The 24,694-nt window shown below is 54.8% G+C and overlaps 6 protein-coding genes and 1 non-coding gene across 7 annotated transcripts; 5 read left to right on the forward strand and 2 right to left on the reverse strand.

Moving 5' to 3' along the window:
• Nucleotides 1–983: 983 nt before the first annotated feature.
• On the forward strand, nt 984–2,845 carry LY79DRAFT_676405 (uncharacterized protein; the record flags this gene model as incomplete). The annotated part of the gene is made up of 2 exons (XM_060564467.1): nt 984–1,053; nt 1,112–2,845. 2 exons carry the CDS (start codon nt 984–986, stop codon nt 2,458–2,460), a joined length of 1,419 nt encoding a protein of 472 aa, XP_060420861.1. The 3' UTR covers nt 2,461–2,845.
• Nucleotides 2,846–4,798: 1,953 nt separating this feature from the next.
• Nucleotides 4,799–5,914, forward strand: LY79DRAFT_664665 (vacuolar membrane protein-domain-containing protein; the record flags this gene model as incomplete). Its single annotated transcript, XM_060562932.1, has 2 exons — nt 4,799–5,233; nt 5,294–5,914. 2 exons carry the CDS (start codon nt 4,799–4,801, stop codon nt 5,912–5,914), a joined length of 1,056 nt encoding a protein of 351 aa, XP_060420862.1.
• Nucleotides 5,915–8,103: 2,189 nt separating this feature from the next.
• Nucleotides 8,104–9,956, forward strand: LY79DRAFT_17012 (methyltransferase domain-containing protein). Its single transcript, XM_060551209.1, has 8 exons — nt 8,104–8,228; nt 8,287–8,316; nt 8,379–8,469; nt 8,520–8,561; nt 8,618–8,772; nt 8,873–8,910; nt 8,991–9,128; nt 9,217–9,956. The coding sequence occupies exons 1-8, from the start codon at nt 8,184–8,186 to the stop codon at nt 9,791–9,793; spliced, it is 1,116 nt and encodes a 371-aa protein (XP_060420863.1). The 5' UTR covers nt 8,104–8,183; the 3' UTR covers nt 9,794–9,956.
• Nucleotides 9,957–10,186: 230 nt separating this feature from the next.
• LY79DRAFT_664667 (uncharacterized protein) lies at nt 10,187–10,582 on the reverse strand (the record flags this gene model as incomplete). The annotated part of the gene is made up of 2 exons (XM_060562933.1): nt 10,187–10,371; nt 10,462–10,582. The coding sequence occupies 2 exons, from the start codon at nt 10,580–10,582 to the stop codon at nt 10,187–10,189; spliced, it is 306 nt and encodes a 101-aa protein (XP_060420864.1).
• Nucleotides 10,583–11,221: 639 nt separating this feature from the next.
• LY79DRAFT_585843 (carboxylesterase) lies at nt 11,222–13,251 on the reverse strand (the record flags this gene model as incomplete). The annotated part of the gene is made up of 6 exons (XM_060560549.1): nt 11,222–11,823; nt 11,876–12,293; nt 12,352–12,557; nt 12,673–12,814; nt 12,874–13,050; nt 13,126–13,251. 6 exons carry the CDS (start codon nt 13,249–13,251, stop codon nt 11,222–11,224), a joined length of 1,671 nt encoding a protein of 556 aa, XP_060420865.1.
• A 3,095-nt stretch (nt 13,252–16,346) lies between these two features.
• LY79DRAFT_664669 (F-box domain-containing protein) lies at nt 16,347–20,123 on the forward strand (the record flags this gene model as incomplete). Its single annotated transcript, XM_060562934.1, has 2 exons — nt 16,347–16,486; nt 16,556–20,123. The coding sequence occupies 2 exons, from the start codon at nt 16,347–16,349 to the stop codon at nt 20,121–20,123; spliced, it is 3,708 nt and encodes a 1,235-aa protein (XP_060420866.1).
• Nucleotides 20,124–20,821: 698 nt separating this feature from the next.
• LY79DRAFT_t6 lies at nt 20,822–20,934 on the forward strand. The gene has a single exon. It is a non-coding gene; the product is annotated as a tRNA-Leu (tRNA).
• The last annotated feature ends 3,760 nt before the right edge of the window (nt 20,935–24,694 follow it).

Below are 24,694 nucleotides of genomic sequence, written 5' to 3' on the forward strand. Positions count from 1 at the left end.
CAAAAGAACCGCCGTCTGACACAAAAGCGAGGCAAGCGTTGGTACCTGAATTCCATTGCGAAGCTTGATACGATTTGAGAGCAAATTTCGTGGCTTGTTCTGACCGAGTCAAGGGCTCCTTGGGTTTCTTGGCATGAGCAGCAAGTGTTTGTGTGTTCTGGCAGATTGGCCGGTTGGCTTTGCTGCCTAGAAGGTACTCCCGATATGGTGACGGAGGAGCCGGTAGGGCTTCAACAGTGAAGTGGCCTAACCGTCTAACAGGGGATACTGAGGCCCTAGCCTTGGGCTCCGTCTTATGCAAGTGAGGTGGTGCTGACGCCGCTTCGAATCCTTTGAAGATGAGACTTGAGAGTGACTGCGGAAGAGTGCATCCAAAGCACTGTATTCTTGTGTACTTTTCACCTATCGAAGTACCCCTGCCTTATGGATGGTTATCTTACCTACCTGCCCACCTTAGGTAGTGTACCGGTACATCAGAAATGACCGACTTGGTCCTAGGTGGTGTACCTTGAGGGTCGACGCCGTAGACGGGACAAGTCCCTCCACTCTCCTTCCCTTTTCTTTGGTTGAACTCGTGCGTCTTTCTTCATCATCCCCTCACTCGCTGATGCCGACATTGTTTTCGTATCTCACAGTAGCCTTTCGGTGTCACCATACACATGCTTCCGCCTCGTGGGTACCGTGGCTCTAAAAGCAAGACAGCCCGAGATTCAACTGGAAAGCACGCCACGGGCTGGCTCACCTAAGCAGCAAGGGCTCTGTCGTCGTGCTCTCATCGTATTCGCTGGCGTACAGAGTCGCGGACGCCGGCACCGCATCGCATCTCCTGCCCACAACTCCCGTCACATATAACCCTCCTGGATACCTCACTCTCTAGCAGTGTGGGAAGTTCCAAGTAATTAAAATAGTTCGTCGATCGCACATTGTTAGGCGTACGCGACAGAGCCTTTTTTTAAACCCCCCTTCCCTTATCATATCGAGCCATGCCCCAAAGTAGTCAGCAGTCCAAGTCGGTCGACGGTGTCGTCAAGCATCGTGCGTGTGACGAGTGTCGTGAGTTCATATCTCCCTGGCACCAATCAGCCTTCAAGTCCCTAATAAGAATTTACAGGTTCGCGGAAACTTGCCTGCCCCAAAGAGCCCGACGGCTGCTCGCGCTGTAAGAGAGAAGGCTTGAAATGTGTCTACTCGCCCCAGAAGCAAATGGGCCGACCACGGAAGCGCAGACATGTCGAAGAGTCGGAAAGATCGCCCTCCTCCGACAAGCCTCAGAGTCCAGATGAGCAGCCGCAGGTGCCACTCTTCACGCAACCGACCTTGGACACCGATTTCTCAGCCTTCTTCACCCAGGACTATTACTCCAACTTTGACTATCTAGACCTTCTCTCTCCTTTGGAAGGCTTGCCGCCGTTCACACTGCCGCCTGAGCTATCGAGTCTCAGTATGGCCCACGCCGAGCCACGGTATCCTACGGGAGACTTCCAGTTAGGTGTCGGTGGTGTTGACCCGTTAGGTGGCATCAACTTTAGCGAAAGTGACTCTGCTGACGAGGGCTTGCCTCAAGATATCAACAAAAGTTTTACTAGCCTGTCCTCAGAGAAAGCGTCCGGGAGGACAGGGTCAGTCGTCTCCCCCCCTACATCATCAGAGACATCCCGCACGCTCAGCACAAGCGACCCCAAGTCTCCCTCTGCCTGCATCAACGACGCCAAAGGCATCAATCGAGAGTCAGAAGCCGCTGTCAAAGCGTATAGCAACGCTTCGTGTCCCTGCCTTTCTCAGATGTTTCTTTCTCTGGACGCCTTATCGAGACTACCGAATGATGTCAAGATCGCCAGGGGCATCGCCAGGTCAGCAGCTCGGGTAGCCCACAATGTTATCCGCTGCCCGGCATGCGGCTCTACAGACTTTACGAAACCGCCGCCGATGCAAGCGTTCCAGAATATGATGATGCTGGGCGCCATTCTCCCATCGATCGCCAACGCGTACGCCAAAATCCTCGAGCTCATCGATAACGAAACCGCCCGGGCTATCAAAGAGGCTCGAAACATCACGTTCTCTTTCAACGAGTATGGCGGACTCTGGGGCGAGATGCGCTGCGGTGCATCTCAGATGGTTGAGGGCCGAGAAATGGACCCGGCCACCTGGAGGGTTTCCACCAGGGCACTTTTGAGGATTGACATTTACGGACACGATTTTGAGAGGAAGGGCGGGGCGGGTTCTACTGAGCCGTATCATTACCTCGGTCTCAGGGACATCATCAAACAAATGGAAGACAGGTCGAACAGACGACACGACCAGCTTGACGCCATGGTTGCAGCCGGGCTTCCTCACCCGATACTGCACACATCCCAAACCTTGATGGTTCCGGATGGGAAAGATGACAGTAGAGAGAACCGGTACTGCTTGAAAATCATAGAGATGACGCGGGTTGCCTTGGATAATTTGGTGATTTCTTGAGTCGGATACCTCAGGATGCTTGATTTTAGTTGCAAAAGAGGGACGAGCGGGCTCGCACACGGGCGGCTCCTTGACTACCGCAGGGTAACAGCGTAAGGACACTGCAAAAACGGATTTGAAGCGATTCTTGCGAGCGCAGTTTCGATTGCTTAAACTGGGCATGGAAGCTCCTTTCTTTCATTCCCCCACTTGCTAGAGAACATGGGGTGGAGAAATTGAAACATTCCACTCGAGACAAGGCTTGCCTTATTTCCGGACGGTCAGTCCTATCACGATGAAGAAGCTGACCGCGCGGAGGATCTTGCCCGCAGACTGGTGTCATACAAGATTCCAGTGGCAGCAGCCAAGATGATGTCCACCCCAAAGACCAGGTTCCATGATGGGTTCTATGCAGATGCCAGCAGCTGAGACTGCTGGGGTGGCAGCCGCAGCAACCAGATTCTCGGGACAGGCCTGGAGAGAAGCCCGTTGAGCGGAGAGAATTCCAGGCCCGTCAGCGGCGCTGGGAGGCACGTGGGAGAGAGAGGGGAGAGAGAAGGTCGCGGTCGGCCTGGGGACTCACGGCGGCTGCCACCTCCTCACCTCTCTCTCTCTCGCTGGCTGATGGGCTAGTGCTGGGACAACAAAGGACGTTTGTTCGCGGTGCTATTGATAGCCGGGTCGAGAATGAGCGGGACAACGGTGCAATCAAGAAAGGACGAAGAAGATTGGTCCGACTTTGTTGCCCTATCGCTTAGCTCTTGTAGTTCTTCTTCCCACACAGACCCATAACATACATATATAAGTGATGGTGAGTTTTTGAGCATTTCCAAGAGGACCGGACGTCGCGTTACGGAGGCGCCGGCCGACGGATGAGCCAGAGCGGGGGTGGGGCAATGGGACTATAATCTGCGGATCTCGTATATCGGTTTTCCCCCCCAGCAATTAAGGGCTACTCTGCTAGTGCAGGAGACTCCAAAGTCAGCTGGACGGACCTATCGTTTTCGTATTGGCACGAAGGGTTGAGCAGTTAACCCAGGCGGGACAGATGACTAGGAGTCCTGGACGGACGTTGGCCGCGCCAGTCACACATGGGATGGCTTCGATGTCGCTGGAGAAGATCGGCCGTGTTTCCTTCGGCTCCGTCGTCTGTTGTCCGATTGACCGTGGCCCTCCCGAGCAAGCCCATGTTGCTCTCTCCACCTGAAGCCCCGAACTTGTAGACTAAAAGTGCGAAGCCCGAACACGTCCCGACTCCCGAGTGTTGCTGCCGCCCGATGAGCCTCTTTCACCTGGGGTCGAAATACGGATACCAACAGCCACAGCGGCAGATTGTTGTCGAGTGGCAAAGGGGGGGAAACGGTGACTAATGACGGTCCTGACGGGTGCGGGGACGCTAAGCCCAATCAGAAGCACGCTTGTGTCAGTCTATGCAGCACGCATCATGCAACCGTGGGAAAGTCGATTACGGATACGCCAAAACAGTGAGGAGACATCTGCCAAACCCGACGCCTCGTCATTTTGCTATGGCGTTGGCCTGCAGGACTCCTGAAGTGCCAAGGACACTTCAAGCCCGCCCAGCGCACTCGCTCACTGACCCGCGGTTTCGCCCAAGGTTTTTGCGCTATCGCGTCTTGTTATTGATTACCTTGGGGGTGTTTTCCCACCTAAAAAGGTCAACTGACTGCCTAAAGCACTGGCAACTACTGACCCCTTACCCTGCTCCAGACCCGGCGTCTGTGCTGTATTAACGTATTACTCCGCCTCAGGCTGCCTTTACACATCAATCCCCGTTGATGATCACGTCTCTCCTTTCGGTTGTCCGCACCTAGAGTCCCGTACCCCTTGTTCTCTTTTTCTAATCTACACTACGGATACGTCTGTGCGAATCTCGCTCTCTTTAAACAACCCTTTTTCCTTCACCCAGGCAAGACATAGGGGCCCTTTTGCTACGCGTCTTGCTCTGCTGTTGTTGCTTCTTCCTCTTCTTCTTCTTCATCCCCTTGTTGGGTTTCATTTTTCCCACACACATACCACCGGCGGCTGCAAGCCCTTTGTCTCGCCCTCCGACTAGTCAGCCAGAACTCATTGTTCACCCCGAAAGTGATCGCCCGGCTGTCCCAAAACGTCATTTCCATACCGGCCACTTTTCTCGCCCCCCTCCGACCCAGACGTTACACCGTCATCTGCACGAGACAGCCCTTTTTTTTCTCGGGCACCCTCCTTCCTCCTAGTCCCGTTCGAATCAGCCAGGCTAATGGCCCCCCCGCCACCCTACGCGATAGCGACCGGCGGCCAAGATGATCCTTCAACACTCGTCGCAGCGGTAGTAGCAACAGCATCAGCAGCAGCAGCAACCATGATTCCCGTTGCGACCACGACAGAATCCCTCGCAGGCGCCATCGCGAGCGCCGTGAGCACAGCGACAGCGACAGCGACGGCCGCTACGACACACGGGGATGACGGTGGAAACGGCGAGTGCAGCCTGCTCGGCTCCTTTGCCCTCATCGTCCAGGCCGCTCTTGGTGGCCTCGCCTTGCTGTCTCTGGTTTTCAAGCGATGGCGAGAGCGGCCGCAACGCCCCGTCAAGATCTGGTTCTTCGACGTTTCCAAGCAGGTGTTTGGCTCCGTCCTGGTTCACATCGCCAACATCTTCATGTCCATGTTGACGTCGGGACGCTTCTCGGTAGCGCTGGACCCCTCCGTGGCGGCTAACGCCCGGAGGTTATTGAGACGGGATGAGGATTACACTCCCAACCCGTGCTCGTTCTATCTGCTCAACCTCGCCATCGACGTAAGCACTCTTTGCCATTCCACACCCCTTGTTCAGACTGATGGCTAACTTTTGCTGCAGACCACGATCGGTATCCCCATCCTTATCGTGCTCCTCCGAATCCTGACCGGCATCGTATCACACACCCCTCTGGGCAAGCCCGAAGAGTCAATCCGGTCTGGAAACTATGGCAACCCTCCCAACGCCTGGTGGTGGCTGAAGCAGTCGTTTATCTACTTCTGCGGCCTCTTTGGCATGAAGTTCTGCGTCCTAATCATCTTCCTCCTGCTGCCGTGGATTTCCCGCGTTGGCGACTGGGCCCTGCGGTGGACCGAGGGCAACGAGCAACTGCAGATATTCTTCGTCATGATGTTCTTCCCGCTCATCATGAACGCCATGCAGTACTACATCATCGACTCCTTCATCAAACAGCCGCAGCATGAGCATGAGCGTCTGTCGGACGAAGACCCCGATTGGAACGCAGGGCACACGGGCGGTGGCCCATATGATGACACCGATTCGGCGGATCAAGAGGCTGCGGAGTCGAACGATGTCGCGAGTCACAAGTTGAAAAAGGCGAAGCATGTGGACGATGCCGAGTATGACCCGGACGTGGACGGTGATGTGCCGACAAGTTCGAGCCGGTCAAACCACCAGAGAGCGGGCAAGGATATCTCAGCGGAGCTCTTTCCCAAGGAGTAATTTTACTTTTGCTTAATATTTCGAGCATGGGCATAGGGTAGCAACATCTCACCGGACCGGACCTGGATCGTCTCTCTTGGAGGCCGCAATAATATGGAGTTGGTTTGTGCGCATATATTTTTCCACCTTTTCGAGCAATCTCATGATGTCATGTACCACCTTGAACCATAAAGGGTCATGCGCAGCCGGCAAATGCTTTTTTATGGCGAATGTACCGTGACATGCAGAAAGTCTGAATTCAACCGCTAATTTCCCCCCTACCCACATGACTTCAGACTTTCTGCATGCCACTGTACCGGTAGAGTGATGTGTGCGGGGTAAGCCAGTAAGCCGCCGTGATCGCCGTGTTCATCTCACCTTGGAGGGCGCGTCATCATCTTGACCTGAATAATACGCATACTTCTCGCCAGATGTGGCAAGCTTTTTCAAAGGGGGGGGCAGCATCCACATCCGTCCTCTAACGCGCGTCTAGGACTGGGCCCACGCCGAGGTCAATGGCGGCCGTCCCGGACGAGAGTGGCCCATCCTGATGCGCGCGGAGTGCCATGTCCTCTTACGAACACTGCTGTACTGCCTATGCACGCCACGGAGAGAAGATTCGGCGACGCCGAATCCTTTGCAGAGCCGGACGTCCAAGCAGGTCGGGCCACGGCGTCGAGGGCTGCATGCAGGTCATCCTGCCAAGTCTCCGGCGTCAACGAGAGTCGTTTGCGTTCGGTCGCTTGTAGGTATTGCGGGTAAGTAACTTCGCCGCTGGCCGCTACAAATACACAACATATATCGGTTCGTCAGGAGGAAACGTAAGAAATAGGAGACTCCTCCAGCGGCTTGAAACTGCGGTAGTTCAACACTGCAGTTAAACCTTTTGTAGGGTGCGCAAAGGTCTAGGACGAGGTTCCGGGGGGGAAGCCGTCAAGATATTGTGTCTAACCTACAGTCAACGCATCGAGCTCGGTTTTCAACCTTTGTCTATTGTACAGCTCTGTAGACCACATCCAGTATCAAAATTCAAGCCCATTTTGAGAATCGCCACACTATCTCTATTCCAGCAGGTCTGTGACTTGATGTCTTACCGCGCGCAGGTCTAGGTGACATGCGTTTATCAAGAGTGAGGCTAGGCTCACATCAAAAATACTTGGACGTCCTTATATTCCTCTTCCGCCTCCGAAGAAGGTTTCGACTGAGATCGGCTTCGTCGACGTGTCTTTGAGCGTCTACAAGTGACCCTCTAATCATTCGGTGAAGGGTCCAAAGTACAAGGAGACCGGCCAGCTTCACGGTCAAAACCTGGCGGACGGGCTTGAGGCTTTCAACATGGCAGCACTGACGCGCGCCTACAACTGGGCCCCAGAAGAGGTTAATGTCTTCCTTGTTGACGTACGAAACAACATAAGCATAGGCCTATCCATGCGTATTGGCCGATTTGGGTCCATTTTATTATTCTTTTTCTGTCTTGACGGCGCTGAGATTTGGTTCAACTACTGTCTGATCGAATGGAAGCCGGAGAAGGAGCCCGCTCCGGCCCCACCTCAAGGTAATGCTCCGTCTCCGTCCCCGGCGCCGGCCTCATGATGTTGCCACGGCACATCGACCTCGCCAAACGAAAAAAGAAAAAGAAAAAAAGAACGCACCTACCCCTGCCTCTGTAAGTGAGTCGTAGCTTTCAACCGGAACGAGGGTCAGCTTAAATCTATTAGAACGAGGCGCTTAAGTGGTACCAATTATTTGTGACTTTGTTATTGACTGGTGTTTCATTGGTTCGGCAAGAGCTATGTAGTGAAAAAATAACGATGCTTCCAAAACAACCAAGGTTTCTAAACCCACATTAAGAATCGGAATTTCCCCGCAGCTGGACATTGATAAGTTGTGTTGCGGACACGGAACGCCTTCCATGTCGGGAATCGGGAAGCCCAGGGTCTGGGCGAACAGATAGGGCGAGTGGGAAGAGCACAGCTTTAGGCTGAGCGAATCCCCCTCCTACCCCGTTTGCCGAGTTTCGCTCCTCAACTAGCCAAGATTTCTCGGTTCCAGGTTGGTCATGAAAGAGGCAACTATGCGCCGAGGTGCATATGCATGTTTGCACGTTGTCCCGTTTTGTCCCCGACCAACCGATTAACACAGAAGAGGGGCACCTGCCAGAGATGATATGTCTTTTTGGCTACAAAAACATTGGCTAACCCCCAGCACTTGGTTCTTTCCTTTCTTTTCCCCATCATACATCTCGAATTCTTGCTCTCATATTGTTGGGCTTGACATCATATCTGGCACTATGTCTCAAGATAACCCCCCTATTGTGCTCGACATTGACGACGAGGTGAGAACAGCCGACGGTTGTGTATACTTCACGTGTGCTAACCTGATTGTCATCTCAGCAAGATGGTGCCCCCTCGGAAGTTGGGAGTGTAAGTCCAAGCGTCTATTCCAAGATTCTTGGGCAGAGTGTCTAACATGTTGCTCTCGGAAGAGCGGTGCTTCATCGACCACCAGTCTCCGCAATTCCCTGATGGACTACCGGATAGAGAACGGCAGAACCTACCATCGCTACAAGGACGGCAGTATGCTCGACTACACCATCTTTTGAGAATTTTGCTGACCGTAGTGCCAGAATATGCCTTCCCTAATGATGACAGGGAGCTAGATCGCCTAGGTTAGCCTCTTCACTTCCATGGAACCACGGCCGTTCTTTATTAACAGCGCCTCTAGATCTGCAGCACCAGCAATGGCTTCTTCTCCTTGACGACAGACTCGGTGTTGCACCACCTTGCAAGGAAGGTGCGCAAGTTGGCCGTGTTCTCGACGTTGGTACTGGCACCGGCATCTGGGCTCTTAACTTTGGTGATGAGCACCCCGAGGCTGAGGTTCGTAATCTTCTTAGTCCCTTAGGCTCAAAAAGTCTAGAAGACTCATAGTTTTGTGCTCTGAATATCGAGAGGGACCTAACTCTGGGGCAATCCATAGGTCTACGGCGTCGATCTCTCCCCTACCTTGCCTGGCTAGTACGTAATGCATGGCTTTAAATAGCATGCTGCCGAGGTAGTTTCCATTTACTTCAACGTTACTGACACTTCTCACATAGCGTACCCCCGAACGTCAAGTTCGAAATTGACGATGTTGAAGAGGAATGGACTTGGACGCAGCCTTTTGACTACATCAATAGCCGAGCCATGACGGCCAGCATTAACAATTGGGAAGCATATCTACGCCAGTGCTACGAGTAAGTCTGCCGTTTTCCTCAGGAAAGACATTCGAGACCTACGTCAGAATGTCAGTATGTTTCAAGGCTGATTACGGGTGATCTCAAGCAACCTTGCTCCAGGCGGCTGGGTCGAATTACAGGAATTCGATATCTTTCTTAAGTCTGATGATGGAACCCTCGCGGAAGACAACATTCTCTTGAAGTGGGTCAAGCTTCTTAAGAGTGCTGCAGAGACGCTGGGCCGCACTTACGTCTCGCCCCCGTCGTTGAAAAGTCTTCTCTCTGAGATAGGTTTCGTAGACGTGTCGCTGAGCCTCTACAAGTGCCCACTTAACACATGGCCCAAGGATCAGAAGTACAAACAGCTTGGCGCCGTGGCGTGCGAGAACATGCTAGCTGGTATAGAAGGGTTCACTATGGCATCTCTAACGCGCGCTTTTGATTGGACGCCCGAGGAGGTCAACGTCCTCTTGATCGATGTGCGAAACGAGGTCAAAAACAGAAACACACACTCGTATACGCCATGGTGTGTTTCCATACACCCACTGCCTCCTTTCCCGGAACTCTGTTGTATTGACATGTATTCTAGGTACTGCATCATCGGGAAGAAGCCGGAGAAGGAGCCCACTCTGGCTCCTCCGGCCCCCCCTTCTGCTGAGGCCGCCTCATTCACCCCAGCCTAGGGACCAGCCAAAAGCCCACCTCCGAGGCCAGAGTAATATTATGAACGAGGGCCATCCCTAATCAAACGGTCTCAAGCACTTGATTGTAGAGTTAAACCGGAGAGAAAGAGACAGGGCCAGATTTCATGAGCTCATTGCGCATTCCGCATTACTTCCACTAGTAATATACAAGTATACGATTATATGAAAATGAACGTATCTAAGAAACCACGTACATCGTTTTAAAAATCTATGATTGAGACTGTAACAGTGTTAGTGCTTCCTCGCAGATGGGTTGACAAGACGGACCAGATCACGGGTCAGTCGACGGCGCGGGCGTCCAAGAATGCTCCGGCCAAAGACTAGAAGCAGAAAACGAGCCCCGAAAGAAAAAAGAGCTAGTGAAGTCTTCTGTCAGTACTTCCACGATACGGCCTCGGTGTCTAGCGTAGAACCCACAAGTCCGAGTATGCCATCCGACATCGGCCCGGCCTCCGTCCTCCGCCGTCGTCGCCCGTGACGCCCGGGCGTCGAGTACATGGCCATCCTCGGGGAATGGGTCTGCTTGCGTTCTCCGGCGAAAGCGGCTTCTTCTTCTTCTAGTTTTAAAAAAAAAGTATGACAATCATTAGCCGCATCGTTCGACAACCCGATTGACTTGCGCGACTTGCGGGACTCGACGTACGTACCGTCGCTGTGCGCGGGAGGGCGGCCGCGGCACCTCTGAACGCCGGGATCCCGCATCATCTCGTTGCGGCTGACCGGCTGCTCGCTGATGATCTGAGCCCTCGTCGGGCTGTTCTGGTCCATGGCTTTGGCCGTTAGTTGGAGGACACGCACGAGAGCGTCGAGGTCGAGAAAGAGGGGGGGAGGGGGGGGGGGGGGGGGTCCGTAAGGTTGCTTCGAGGGTTGAGTTCTGTAGTTTGACCTCTCTGCATCCTCGCTCAGGAAGCGCCGAAGAGTCTGACAGCTCGGTGGCGATGACACACGGCGGATGTCGAGGCGGGCTGCCTGCCTGCTCGCGCCAGGTTGAGAAATCGGTGGTCAGACGGGGCGGGTGGGCGTCAGCATTTGCTGCGGCACGGTACTTTGGCGCGCCTTTTATGTGGATTCGGGACGTAGAGCGAGTCCGCATTCTTCGACTTACATGGAAAACGGCGTAACGGTTGGGCCTTCTTACGCGACTTGAGAGCCACTCCCCCGGTGTGTTGTCTGTCTTTCAGTCTCGCTCCCCACGCCAGTCATCTTAATTGCATGTGCAGTTTGCAGTATGGCGCGCAAATGAGCCGAGGAGTTATGTAATTGAAGACAAAACACATCATGTATAATTTCGTTCAAGCTGTCATTAATACATGGACAAACACAGCCTCGTATGTACAGGAAACCACATGCGGCGCCTCATTATCCATCCCTGACTAAGGCCCTTCTTTGACTCGCCTGACCGCCCCTCTATTGATCTGTGGCTTGTACAATGCCCTTCCAGAAACCGCATCGTGACTTCTGCTCGTCGTCGACGTTCTCCATGCGGTTATTGCCGATCTCGAACACGAACCGCGACTGGTTCCTCCCCCAGGTGCCCCAGGCCGGCGCCCCGTCGAGCTTATGGGTGTTTGGATTCAAGTCCCGAATGAAGGATATCCAGTAATTCATCATCAACGAGACGATGGGCTTGTTGTACGTGCGGAAACTGTCGGGCGTCGGACACGCGTCGATGCCGAAGATGGCGGGCGCCTCGAAGACGTGCGGAACGCCGATCCCGGAGGCCGTGTTCTCTTTGTCCTGCACGTTGAAGCGGTAAGACCAGCTCGTGGAGGACCGGTTCGCGGTCGCATAGGCGTCCATGATGTTGTTGGCCGGACAGATGAAAGTCGCCTCGCCGTAAGCCTGGCTGGCGGAGGGGAACCAGGCGTTGTGATTCGGGAGGGCGGGCATAAGCGGGTAGTTCTTTGACATTAGATCGGTCTCATTTTTCGTGAGCTTTGGGTAGTTGTCCGCTATGAAGGAGACGAACTCCTCTTCAGTTGCGACATTGGCGGCAAAGACGGATCCCTCTGTGGACGTGGTGAGTCACGAGAACATCGAAAGCGTCGAGGGCAGGCTTACCGTTAGTACCAGTGCCGAAGAGCACGGGCACCTTGAGGAAAGACCCCTTTTCGTAAAGCCGGTACGGATAGTCCTGCAGGAGGTCGCCATCTACGCAGGGGGTCCAGTAAAAGCGCGGATTTTCCGACCTCCCCGGAAACGGCGAGCCGATGTTGGCGTCCTGAATGGCCTTGATGTCCTTGCTCCGGAGACACCCCATCTGGTCCTTGTCGTCCTTGCACCCGACCTTCTCCACGGTCTTGTTGAACTGGTACTCGAGCTCGGGTACGCGAGGCTGGGCAGGGAAGAAAACGGATTCTGACATGGCGCCTACGAACAGCTTGTCGTCTCTTCCGCCGTAGGCTGCGAGGTGGAGAGCGACTGAGCCCGCACCCGCCGAAAGTCCATGAATGACGACATGTCCCGGATCTCCCCCAAACTAGTTGAGAGACTTAGTATGAGTTTGGCGTGGCGTGGCCGTGGGAGCTGGAAATCACCTTTGAGATGTGATTTTGAACCCATTTCATCATCAGTCGCTGGTCCAAAAGCCCCGCGTTCAACGCTCCATCCGTCCTAACGCGCTCGCTCGCTAGAAAACCCCACAAGCCGACCCTGTAGTTGAAGTTGACAAAGACAATGTTTTTGTCGGAGACGTCGACGACCTGAGAGCCATTCCAGTTGGGGTTGGCATTGGAGGTGTAACCTGGGGTCACGTCAGCTAGAGATTCTGGCTAAACGCTCGGCGAAACTGAGAGAAACATTGACATGCGAGACTCGTTCTGCGAGACGACGTCGCAACCGAGTGAAGAGAGTTTTACCTCCACCTTGGATAAACAACCATACAGGGAGCTTCGAGTCCGGTGTCGTGTTATTGGGCGACCAGACGTTGACGAACAGACAATCCTCGTCTTGACCCGATGTAGGATAAGTCACATCCGTCCCGAGGCATATCGGCCCAAACTAGGGATTTGGTCAGCGGGGAGAGCACTCGAATACTGCAAGACAGCAGGATTTCTCACATCGATGGCATCCGTCGTGCCTTCCTTGGGCGCTGGGTCTTGAGGAGCGCGCCATCTCAGGTTTCCTATGGGAGGCGCCGCATATCGCATCCCCAGAAACTGGTTCACGCCGCCGGGGAGCACGTTCCCAGAATATCTCGCGTAGCCGAGATCGACCGTCACCCTCGGCAGTTTGGCCTGTCACCCGCCGTTAGCGCTTCCGATACTCGACGCATAAAAGGTCATGAGGTGAAAAGAGACATCGAATCGAACCTCATCCCGGACTGTGAGGTATTCACGAATGTTGAAGTAGAGTACGACAGACAGGGCCGCGAGGAACATGCTTGCGATGGCAACCGGCGCAGAGTATCTCCGCCAGTCGAGCTTCCTCCTCTCCATGGCGGCGGGCTGGGAGAGGGGGGGACATATTTCGGGGTCATCTGGTCCTGCGGGCTGCGCGGCGCGATCCCACGTGAGAGCCACCGTGGGAACAAGCCCGGCTTGGGGAGAAAACCGAGCGGGGGAAGAGAGAGACGAGACTAAGAGAGCGAGAAAGCGCCTAAACTAGCGGCTGCATGCGGTGTTCCGAGGAGCGATCCGTGCCAATCTCACAGACTCGCTGCAACAGTGAGATGACGCGGATAGGATGCCGAAGATGAGTCCTGAGGAACCCGTGGGATAGGTCTCCGACTTGCCCTGGATGCGCAGAAGGGTGAGGTTATATCGGCTCAGAGAGTAGTGGAGGTTGGACTACAGCCAGGAATGACGGCGATATGGCCGGGAAGGAAGGAACTGGGGAAGGTTGAACCTTGGCGGCGCCGAGCATGTCTTTCTTAACTCTCGCCCGACTCTCTCGGCCTTCCCCGTACTGATGTTTTCCTACTACGTCTCCTAGCGGGGAGGTGGATGGGTGTGGATTAGTGAGAGTATTATTATACCACCCACTTTACGCAACCTGTGTACCCCAGCGCCTCCCCCCATGCTGGCTGCGCTACACTACAGACTCGGGAAGGGCACGGCCTGTGTCAGCGCATTGCCAAGTTGCGAATCGCGGTGACGTCGTCGGATCGGTTGGCGCAGCGTTCTGGAAGCCAGAGATACCCTGTGAGGAGATCTGGCGAACCCGCCAAGAACCACATCCAGCAGCACGACTTGGAGGGTGCAGAGCTCGCTGATTTCATACCTGAAGGCCAATAACAGTAAGAGACCTGGAGCAAACGAGCCGTATGTACTGTAGAGTCCGCTCAGTTTCTTGTCGAGCAAAACCAGCTCAACTCTCGACCCATGGGAAAGCAGAGGGGTTTTCGACCCCCAGACAGAGAACCTCTGACAAGCTGGTACGAACACGCAACAGACGCGATGGTTCGTCCCTCTGCGCAGGGGACTGCCGGCTTGGCGCTTCATCCGATAGATGATCACGCAACTGGCTAATAAGCTCGCATCCTTGCCAGGTGGGGGTTCTCTTGCGCCAAAGACCAAGATACGTGCGTTGATCCTTATCCTATGTCACGGTGTTCTAGTCGCTCTTTGCATATGCGTCACTGCTCCGATTTCTGTAGCATTTGGTCGGGGTAAAACTGGGCATCGTCCAGGGAACCGTGGCCGAGATGAAGCACTGAACACTGGGGAAGTCTCCAGTGGACGCCGGGGCAGCTGAACAAAAGTAGAGCCGGGGGGGCTGGAGAGACACAAGCTAACTCCACGGTCTTCACTATCCGTACGTACGGATACATACCGGTACCGGTAGCTTCTAGGCAGGTACCTAGGCATTGTAGAATACCGGCTCGGGGCCGAACGGTATCCGCGCTTAGGTAAGTTGGCGAGTAAGAGGCGAGGTGTGATGGATCCAAGACATCTGGCTTGTTTCGTGATACTGTCTGTCCCATAGACTCTTTTTCCTCGGATATAAACTAAGTCCAGGCCGCTTTACGCAACTTGTCCTCTTGTCTCGGCTTGACGAGCGCCTACAGAGGGAGCCATGGCCCGGCGACACATCCGCTTTGCATACGGTGATTGAGGATGACAGCCAAAAATAGCAACAGCGTTCGCCCGGAGGGTGTTTGGCTTATCGTCCTGGTTGGAGGCCAAGAAAGGCGGGAACACCCACGACAGCGTCTCGTGTGCCTCTGCATTGGGTAATTATGCATATCTTATAGCGAATCGCGGTGTTCTGTGGAAGTTGTTGGCTAGTCGTTGGGGAGAGTCGTGCTGGACGGTTGGGTGCACGAATTTGGGCGAACCAATGAGCTCTGTGGTACGTGATGGTTCCCAGTCATGATCGTGGGAGAATGGGGAAAGTTAATGCCTAGAAGACAGGCGGAGGGTGTTGCCGTCAGATCAGTTGATAGGCTATATCCCTGCAAGTTCGTATGTTGCCGCTCAAGGCATGCATCTACGTTTCAATCCTCGAGACATCAACCAACAGTGTTTAGGCTGCACCACTTTGTTGCATTCTTGGTTTGCTTTTTCTGCAGCCGGTGGCAACCGCCACCAGTTTGTTTTGATGTATTGGATATAAAATAGACTGGAGAAACACGCACAAGAGAACAAGGGGAAGAAAAGGAGGAGGGCAAGAAGAGAAGGAAAAAAAGGGGGATAGAGTCACAATAAATACAAACAACATGTATCAGTCCTTGACAAGGCGACCAACAATGCAAAAACAGCCGCAACTAAGAGCATGGAGTTGTTGGGTTGGTGCAATAGAAAGGCCTGGTATGCATGGTGGTGCTGTGATTGACAACCAACATGGGAGGAATGAAGCAGAGGGAATGGGAATGGGATTGGGAACGTTGACAGTTCACAGAGGCTAACCGCCGACGAGAGAAGCATACCCGCCTATCTGCTGCTACTCGCCATTGAAACTGGACTCGGACTAGTAGTAAGCACCCCCATCAATAGCCCTGTCAAAGAAAGGATCCCTGGCTGTTTATTTGTTTGTGTTTGCCTACCATTACGTAGCTAGCTAGCTAGCTAGCGGGACAGACGGAAGATGGGGGCAAGGTCGATTTTGGGCTGGTCGGTACTCCGTACCTTCCGATAAGAGGCGTCAATGCCAAATGAGCGGGGGGGCAGGGGTGGAAGAACAGGCAGACATGAACTGCACCTTGTAACTTTGGAGGTTTTTGGAGGATGCTAACTTCATTCAGGCGGGCTGTTAGCGTCGCTCCGCCACTGCGTGCGTTCGCGCGCACGTACACTACTCGCAACAGTAACAGACAGTAAGACCAAAAAGAGCTTAGAGACAGAGGGACTCACTCAGCTCACACTGGTGTGCCTCCTGCCACTTTTCTTTCTTTGGCTTCGCTTCACTTCACTTCACTTCACTTCGCTTTGCTTTGCTTTGCGCTTGCCTTCCTCTTCCGTCCCAACAACGGCCCTTTCTAGAACCTCGGACGATTCATCATGACATCCTCCTCCCGCCCCTCATTCCTTTAGCTTTGCAGCGACAGCATCGACACTCCAAACGCACAGCAAGCGGGCTGTCCTGGTCCATCATGCACAACGCCACTGGCACTGGCATCGGCATCGGCACCCGTCAGCAAGAGGAAGGGAAACCACGCTCGTCAACTGATAAACCCCCCATTCTTACCCCGGATCCCGCTTTTGATCGACTACCTGACGAGATCATCCAACAGTCGGTCCTCACTGCTACTTGCTATCAAGCTTGACTCTATCCATCATCCGTCCACTGACATGGCCCTAGGATTCTCCAGCTCACTGACCCCGACTCCTTTGCTTCTCTCATCCTCCTCAACTCGAAATGGCGATCCGTATCCCAGCAGGCCCAACTCTATGCCCTCCACCTCTCAAGATGCCAGTCCTACTCCGCGAGCCATCCTCCCCTCCGCGAGGCCGACGTCAAGGATGAAGATCTGCCGCGCCTGAGGCGCTTGTTCGCCAGAGAAGTCAAGCGCAACCTCTTCGAAGCCTACTTGCGGCCGCGCGAAACCGTAATCAAACTTATATCCAACTCCATCAGCTCCTCGTCGTGTCCCGGCGGCGAAGGAATGCAGTTCAGCCCGTCTCCCCGCGGCCACCATGTCCTGGCCTACAACTCGTCGCGTGTTTATGTTCTCGACATGCGTGGGAAGGATATAGACGTTAAGAGGGAACTCAAGATACTGCGTCGGCCTGTTTCCACCTGCATCAAGGACGATGGCTCCATGCTGGCTGTCCTGTCTTCCGAGATGCAAGTAGACCTCTACGACCTTGAGCAGTCCCCGCCTCGCCGCACCCAGTCCTTGATCTTGGATAACCCTCCGCGTACCATTGCGCTCTCTCCCTGTGGTTCTGTTCTTGCTGCTGCTTACGAAGGAGGTATCGAGGTATCCTTGGTCAACCCGGGCGCCCTGCCCACGGACAGGAGAGCAGTCAAATGCGATGGAGTTGACGCCCTGTCCTTCTCCTTTGACGGCACTCAGATTCTTGGAACCACAACCCACTCGTCGCCGCCGGCCACAGTCATTCTGACGGCCCCTTACTACGACCCTGGCAACCAAATGGCCGACGATAGCATCAGCGCGCTCTGGACGACGTCGATCCTGTTTCCTAACACGAGCCGCGATTGCAGTCATGCCGTGCTTCTGCAAGACTCGGGTCAAGAGGAAGCGAGCTGGACCTTTACTTATGACCGCAGCTTCGAGACCTTCAGAGCTGTACGCATTGACGATCTGCGCAACGGTACGACCTACTTTACCGGACCAAAACCCGACCCGGGCTCACAGGCCAAGCTTACACCCTGCACTCTGCCTGCGGCCACCTTTCGCGGAGACCTCGTCAGCGCCGGATTCCAGGGGAAGGATATCTGGCTGTACGGTGTGCCGGAAGATCTCGATGCTGTGCCCGAGGTCAACGCCGCGGGGCTTGATGGCTTGTCGGTCCTGGCCGGACAAGGACGGAGAACCAGCGGACCTCCGTCGCGTTCGCCATCATCTCGGGCGCAAGAAAACCCTCGGGTACCACAGTGGCAAGTGCTATGCGACAAGCTGAGAAACACCTTCGTCTGGGGTGCCAAGATTGCAGAGCTTGATGGTGTCAGCACGGTGAAATGGGTCGCTGGCTTTGGGGAGACATCGACACAGGAGCGTCTGGTCGTCGCAGCTCGCGGCATCTCACCTGGGAAATCTATTGTAGAAGAGGATGACATTGATTTCATCGACGGCGGGAGGATCACCCTCCTTGACTTCGACTACAGTCTTGACGATGGCCAAAGGATAGAGATTGAGATCGAGGTGGGGACGAAGGAACCCGAGATCCTCGAAGAGGAACAGAGAGATATAGACGCCGAGGTGGCCATCGTACGCCGCAGAACAGTGGCTCAAAGGCGTGGAGACCGCGGTGCCTTGATGCGTGCCGCTACAACTGCGGCCATTAGGGGAAACCCCTTGCCCCCGATGCCTTCTATGCCGCCGATGCCACAGCCTAGAGAGGAGCCCGAAGCCAGAATCGAAGACGACGACGACGACGACGACGACGACGACGACGATCCCCTCGTTCCGAGACGCATTGGGGTACCGCCACAGATCAACGTTCAAGAGTCAATTTCGTCTTTAGCTCCACAAGCAGGCGAAACTGCTTCGATGATTGAGGACGAGGAGGCCGAGGAAGCCGTGGAAGCCCCCTACTCTCATGATGGGCCCCGGTCTACCAACACTCTGCGTCGCGCAGCCACCGCTGTCGCAATAAACCGAAGCCGCAATCCTCAAGCGCCCGCTGCCGGACCGGTAGAGTACCGGCGAGCGGATGGTCGACGCGAGCACCCGCACGAAAGTGACGCAGATAACTGGGTCCCACCACCACCCCCGTACCAAAAAGATGATCCGGGCGACTTGCCTGCATTCCTGCGCAACGCCGTCATCACGCCTGGGGGCGTGCAAATTCAAAGCCAGCCGACCCGGATTCAAACAGCCGCGCCGGCCGTGGGGTCATCGACTTGGCCCCTTCCAGAGCGGCCGACTCCCGCTCAGACATCAGACCGTCCACTGAGTTGCCACTCACCCGTTACCAGCCCGCCGGCGAATGCCACTCATCATCTTCGTATTGCGAGCGATCCGACGCTATTGGGCCGCCCGCGCACCGCAGAATCAGCTAGCCCAATGTTCAGCCCTCCTGCTGACGTTGACGCCAATGACGATATCTACGACGTTTCACCACCGGAGACACCGGGCGTGGCTGCAACGAGGCCCAGCGATGCTGATGCCATTTCACCCGAAGGCCAACGCACGGCCGGCGAGTCTTTGGTGGTTCAGACATCCAACAATGACGCTCTGCAGAATTCTCAAGCAGTGACACCAAAAGATTCGCCCGTTGCTTCGGCAGCGCTGCAGGCACAGTCACCTCCGTCCTTGGGCCTGCAAATACCGTCAAGCACGTCTCCGAACGCTGTGGCATCAGGGCAGCCTCAACCGGCATCCGCTGCCGATGTACCATTGGTGAGGCGTCTGTCCAACGCGCAAACGTGGCCAAGGTCTGCTCAGCCGCTGGACGGTCCTCACCTGCATCCAGAGAGTGTGGCTTTGAGTAGCTTCCCGTATTCTGCTCCTCCGACTAATGCAGGGGCTGATGAAATTATGGGGGCTGCGTTACCGACCCCTTCCAGGGCGAAACAACCGGTTCGTCCCCAGGGCAGCGAGCAGCTGTCCCCATCTCGGCCTTGGTCTGGCAACTTCAGCTCTGTTCAGCGTGTCCCAGTTGGCAGTCGTAGGCCCGGTTCTCGCCGAGCATCTGTACCACAGCCCACCATGCAGCCTGGGTTGCATGTTGAGGTGCCAGACAGCCTGTCGCTCGAGGACCAGCCGCTGATCATCAGTACGCCTAGTGGCGTGACGGGGGCATACGACGTGCCTACGCGTCAGCAGTCGAATCGAAGAAGCGAAATGCCACTGTTGGCTCCCATTCCTCGTCACCCACGCCCAACTCAGTCGGGCCCGCACGTGGAACGCCTGGAGACCATCTACAGTGACAACACCGACGCGGAGGCATCTGGCAGCAGAAGTCTTATCCCGCCGTGGCTGCAAGCGCCACCAACGCCTCCTGCGGGCCGACAGTCACACTCATCGGTCAACAGAAGGCCTAGTCGTGCTGAGCGAAGTGCGGCCAAGAACATCAAAGATGCCAAACGACGGGGCTGGAACGGTACAAGGAGGAAATCGAAGAAGAAGAAAGTTGGCCACGAGGTTACCGGCTCCGCTGGGTGGACGGATGTTTCCGCGGCTGGCGGAAACGGAATCCATGGCAAGTCAGAAAAGGATAAAAAGTGTGTTGTCATGTGAGATTATTGGGAACCCCCAAATATGCAGGTTGGTGTGCCTTCTACCTTTTTGGTGCCTGGGCCTCTGCATAGTGGGAAGTTTAGCATTGGAGTTGCGGGATGGAGAAACGCGTTTGATGGCTAATTTGGATACCGTTTTGGTCTGGACCATCAAGGCAATGGATGGGTTGGACGTGGGAAGGGAAAGAGCCACAGGGTGTGCTTTGTTGCATCCTCTCCCCTGTGCTGGAACACACAGAACAGCCGCAGCCAGTCACTCGCTTGATACCAATAGAAGACCGGTTGTGCATCGATCTGTGATACCAAATTCATTTGCCCTGAATACCTCGCATAACACAAATGGACTCTCAATTACAAAAATTGCCACTCCTTACCAAAGTGTACTGCTGCAACTAGCAACCCTAACGCTGAACCGCGAGTCAGAAGACCATCTTGCGTTGTATACTCGTTCGATCTCCGATGCTGCGGCATGACCAGCTGTACAAAGCTGTCGACAATAGTAAACGCTTTGCAACCGAAGCGATGTGCCATTAGTGGAGGGCGCTTCGTAGGTACCTAGGTCGACGCCGAGGCGGCGTCACTGAGGTAGGTAGTGTAAGGTATCCGTTCCGAAAGTGGAGAGGGGTAGGGGGCTGGTTGGGCGGGTTTGCGCTGTCCTACTCCATACTTATTAGCATAATGCTATACCCATCCCAACAGGGTAACTTGGCCGAGCGGTCTAAGGCGCCAGACTCAAGCGTAAGCTTCGTCCTCTTCAGAGGATGAGTATTCTGGTCTCGCAAGAGGCGTGAGTTCGAATCTCACAGTTATCATTTTGCCTGCTGCCCTAAATCCTCTTTCCCATTTTTTTTTTCCGCAACGCATTTCTGAACGGATCCTGGTCCGTTGTCTTGTTCCACTTTGAACCGTGCCCAGGAAAAAGGGAACGCGAAATGCTAGTGCAAGAAAGAGGCCTGGTTGTCTACGTCTTGATATTCCGGGAAATCCTTAGGCCTCGCCTTATTTTCGCTAACGTCCTCGATGCGAAGGTCACTAACACGAGGAAGTAAACGGCCGGCCAGTCCTGGCCAGCGGATTGTTTTGAGCTGACAAGGTGGGTCGTGAATCGCACAAGCGTCTTGGCTCAGATGCTCTCTATTTGCTACACGTTGACTGACATCTTGGCTCCTGGAGCCACAGCCCTTCGTGGAAGGTGGGATTGTACAGGCCGACATTACCAATGCTTGGCCCCATCGGGCCATCTTCCCCCCTTCGCACACCTTGATCCTGCAATGCTGCGCGCAGGCTATATCTGGTGCAAGAAATCAGATGAATGACACCTGGGTTGACCTGACCTGAGTACTCTCGTTCCCACCGGACCAAAGCCCGAATCCATCTTCGTTCTTCAACTCGCGGTAATCTTCACCCCCTTCTCTCCACAACCCAGCGGGGGTATGGCAGCTCTACACAACGGGGTCGCTGTATAGTCAAAACTGAACGGGAAAGGGTCCAACGCGGCAAGCTACACGAACGGCTACGGCCGATCAAGCCGGCGCGCTCTGCGGTTCCCGCTCAATAGGTTACAACCGTCTCCATCTCTCTTACCCCCCTCTTCCAACTGTCTGTCGCTCGTTTGACTTCCGTTCTTGCAACTCCCTGGGATCCTTGAACTGTTCGAGACATGACGAAGGGAGGAGCCGCTGCCATCCTTGGCGCAAGTCGTAGAAGCCGCGTACGTATGACCTTCGAAATATGACGAGATTGGGGATATTCTCTCCTTGCAGACAGGGTGCCGCAGCAGGTGTTTCGTTGAAGGTTCATGGTTCAACCGGCCTGGATCACGTCAACAGCGCCGGATATGGAGCTAAGAACATGATGAGCCCCCTTATAGTTGGGAAGAACGAGACGGTCGACTCGGACAAGCTCAGTTTTGCATCGGATCGAGCGTGAATAACGAGCGCACCTTCACCCAGTAATGGCAGCGGTGCGGTGGGACCGCACCGAGGACCCCGTGACGATGGATCTCGTGCGGCTTGTGAGGCGGCAGGGGGTCATCCACTGAAAGCTCGAGACGGAAAGCGTCGAGTTGCCGGCGAAGGGCGAGGAGGAGCGCGGGCATGTCGTCTTTCGGGAACGAATGCGGCTTCCGACCGGATGGAGCACGATGTTCGACCTCGTGCTGGGAGGAAAAGGGAGGCCAGAGTCGACCTTTCGAAAACGCAATTGTGTCCGCGCGTATGATGTTGGACTTGAGAGATGAGCGCCTCCTCACAGCACCGTCACCAGTGACATTACCACTGGGCCGAGCCAAGTGAGTTTAGAGCATCGAGTTCATCTTTCGGAAACGTCGAGTTGTAAAGAAGGCAGGGATGGCACGTGCGAATAAGAGACCATGAGCACTGAAATAAGCGCCGGCTCTCTCGCCGGTTTGCTTCGGTGTCAGCTTTGGTGTCCCGAAAGACAGAGCATGTTGTGCTCCTGCCGGCTCTCGTTTGGCCGGTTACAGCCCTGTTATGCTGATGGAGCCGGTGGGCGGTAGCCCCTTTTCACTCAGACGAGAGCATGACATGTCAAGACGCCTTATCGGAGCAGCAATCTTGTGACGAATGCAACCCTATGCTTAGAACTCGCGGGAGACACTAAGTAGGCCGCGTTGCTTTCCCTGGGGTACCCGACTGTAGCCACGGGCTAGTTTGCATCTGACGGCTGCGACTGGTAGAGGCCCCGACAATGACTTACCGAGACTTAGGAAACATAGCCAGGTCTGGATTTGGCCATCCCTCGGAACGTCTACCCTTTGAATAAGAGTTCCCACAAGGAAACACAGCAATCACAACCGAGGAACAAGGGCAAGCTGATTAACCGGGTTACGACGTTGAGATAGCTGCATTAGATAGGCGGGGTGCTTGATACCATCTTTGACTGACTGCCCAATAGTCGATGGAGGAGGGCTCCGGCGTGTGGGCAGATAGCCCTGAGGCAGGTTCACCCCCCACCACCAGGAAGGATCCTGTTAGAAAAAGCAGCCAGGGTCGTTGAAGAGCCCCTCGTCACACCACCCGAGTCCCAAAAGGCAAAAGGCGCTGCGAGTGACGGGTACTTTGAGGAAACAAACCTGGGGGTGACCACGTTGGCGGTACCCTCGGGGCCTGCTGTTTCTTGGCGCTGAGGTGGGGTTGGATCGGAGATCTGGAGAACATCCCGTGGTGTTGCGTTAAGGACGTGGAGTTGGCCGATGCTTACGCGAGATAAAGCCTTCAGGATGAAGCACTTGAGGCGAGGCAGGTTGAATAGCAGGTCTGATAGGCCGGGGCCACGTCATAACATGCCACTCCCATACGACGGCCTGGCTGCGCCGCACATCTCACGCAAAGGGAAGGCATCGTGGGCAGGAGAACATCCTGTAGTATATTGCGGTGGCGTTGCGAATACGCCGCGTTAAGGGGTAGAAACTCAGTCTGGAACTTGCTGGAAGGGAAGGAAGCAACTCTGGAAGTTGTGAACAGCCGGTATCAGAAGTTGAAAAGGGAAACGGGACAAGGCTCTCCCGGGGATGTGGGCAGAGGCATGCCAAATGCTGTGCTGCAACGCTCTAAGAGATGCATGCCTTTCTATTGATGGGCCAGCACTGAATGTTGCCAATGCCTGCCACGGGGGTATCCCCGTTGGTTTCTGCCGCGGGAGCCAACGGTTACCGGTAGTTGAATGTTGTAGAGTTTCCATAGCGTGCTCAAGGTATGACGGGATATCTAGTTCAGGTTAGTTCGTGAGGTGACAGATACCGCGCTGCCAGATTGGCAACTGCATAACCTAGAGTAGCATGTTCGCGTTTGTGTCGTTTATGCATCTCCCTCTTCGCCGATCAACTCGATTGCAACCCATCCATATTGGCATCGGGGTCTCAAACTTCCAATGTGCGTGGGCGCAGTAGTATCACAGCGGAGGCGAGTGAGACGGTGAGTGCCGCTTGGTGATGAAATGGAAGTATAGATAGGCCATCAAAGCGACAGTGGTCGACGTCGAGGTCAATGTTAAAGCCACCGGCCCAGGGCTAGAAGTGGGCTAGAAGTGGCTGGCCTCTCCAACAGCCTCGACGTCCACCCCGGCGTGAACACAGTCATCCATCAATCCAACGCACCTGCCACGTTCTGAAGCATGCCACATCTGGCCTAGCGCTGAATCGTCTGGACACTGGTGTCTGTCCCCTTGGGAGGGGGGCTTGGCCAATGGGAAGCGAGCGAAAGCGTGGCAGGCATGGGGGAATAATCCGCGGTGGTCTGATTCTCACTCGATCCTGTCGTGCGCCCAAAGCCCATCATGCCACTTTCTGGAATCGTTTGAAGTGCCCACGAGGCGATCTTTAATTGTGTCGAACCACCACCGAGCTTTCAACCTGCAGTTGCAAGCTCGTCAGTTCCTGGCCCCCCCTCTTTTCCACCCCCCTCCCCTCTACTTGTGGTACTGATTGGCCTTTTTTTCTCTTTCTTCTTTTCACTCTTCTCTCTTCATCGCCAGTCCAATCCCTCCGTGTATCTGCTGTAGCTACAGCCTACCATTCGTGTTGGTACTGGTCGTTTTGCACCCACTGTTCTG

The sequence above is a fragment of the Colletotrichum navitas genome, assembly GCF_030913465.1.
Source record: "Colletotrichum navitas strain CBS 125086 chromosome Unknown LY79scaffold_1, whole genome shotgun sequence".
NCBI classification, from domain to species: domain Eukaryota; kingdom Fungi; phylum Ascomycota; class Sordariomycetes; order Glomerellales; family Glomerellaceae; genus Colletotrichum; species Colletotrichum navitas.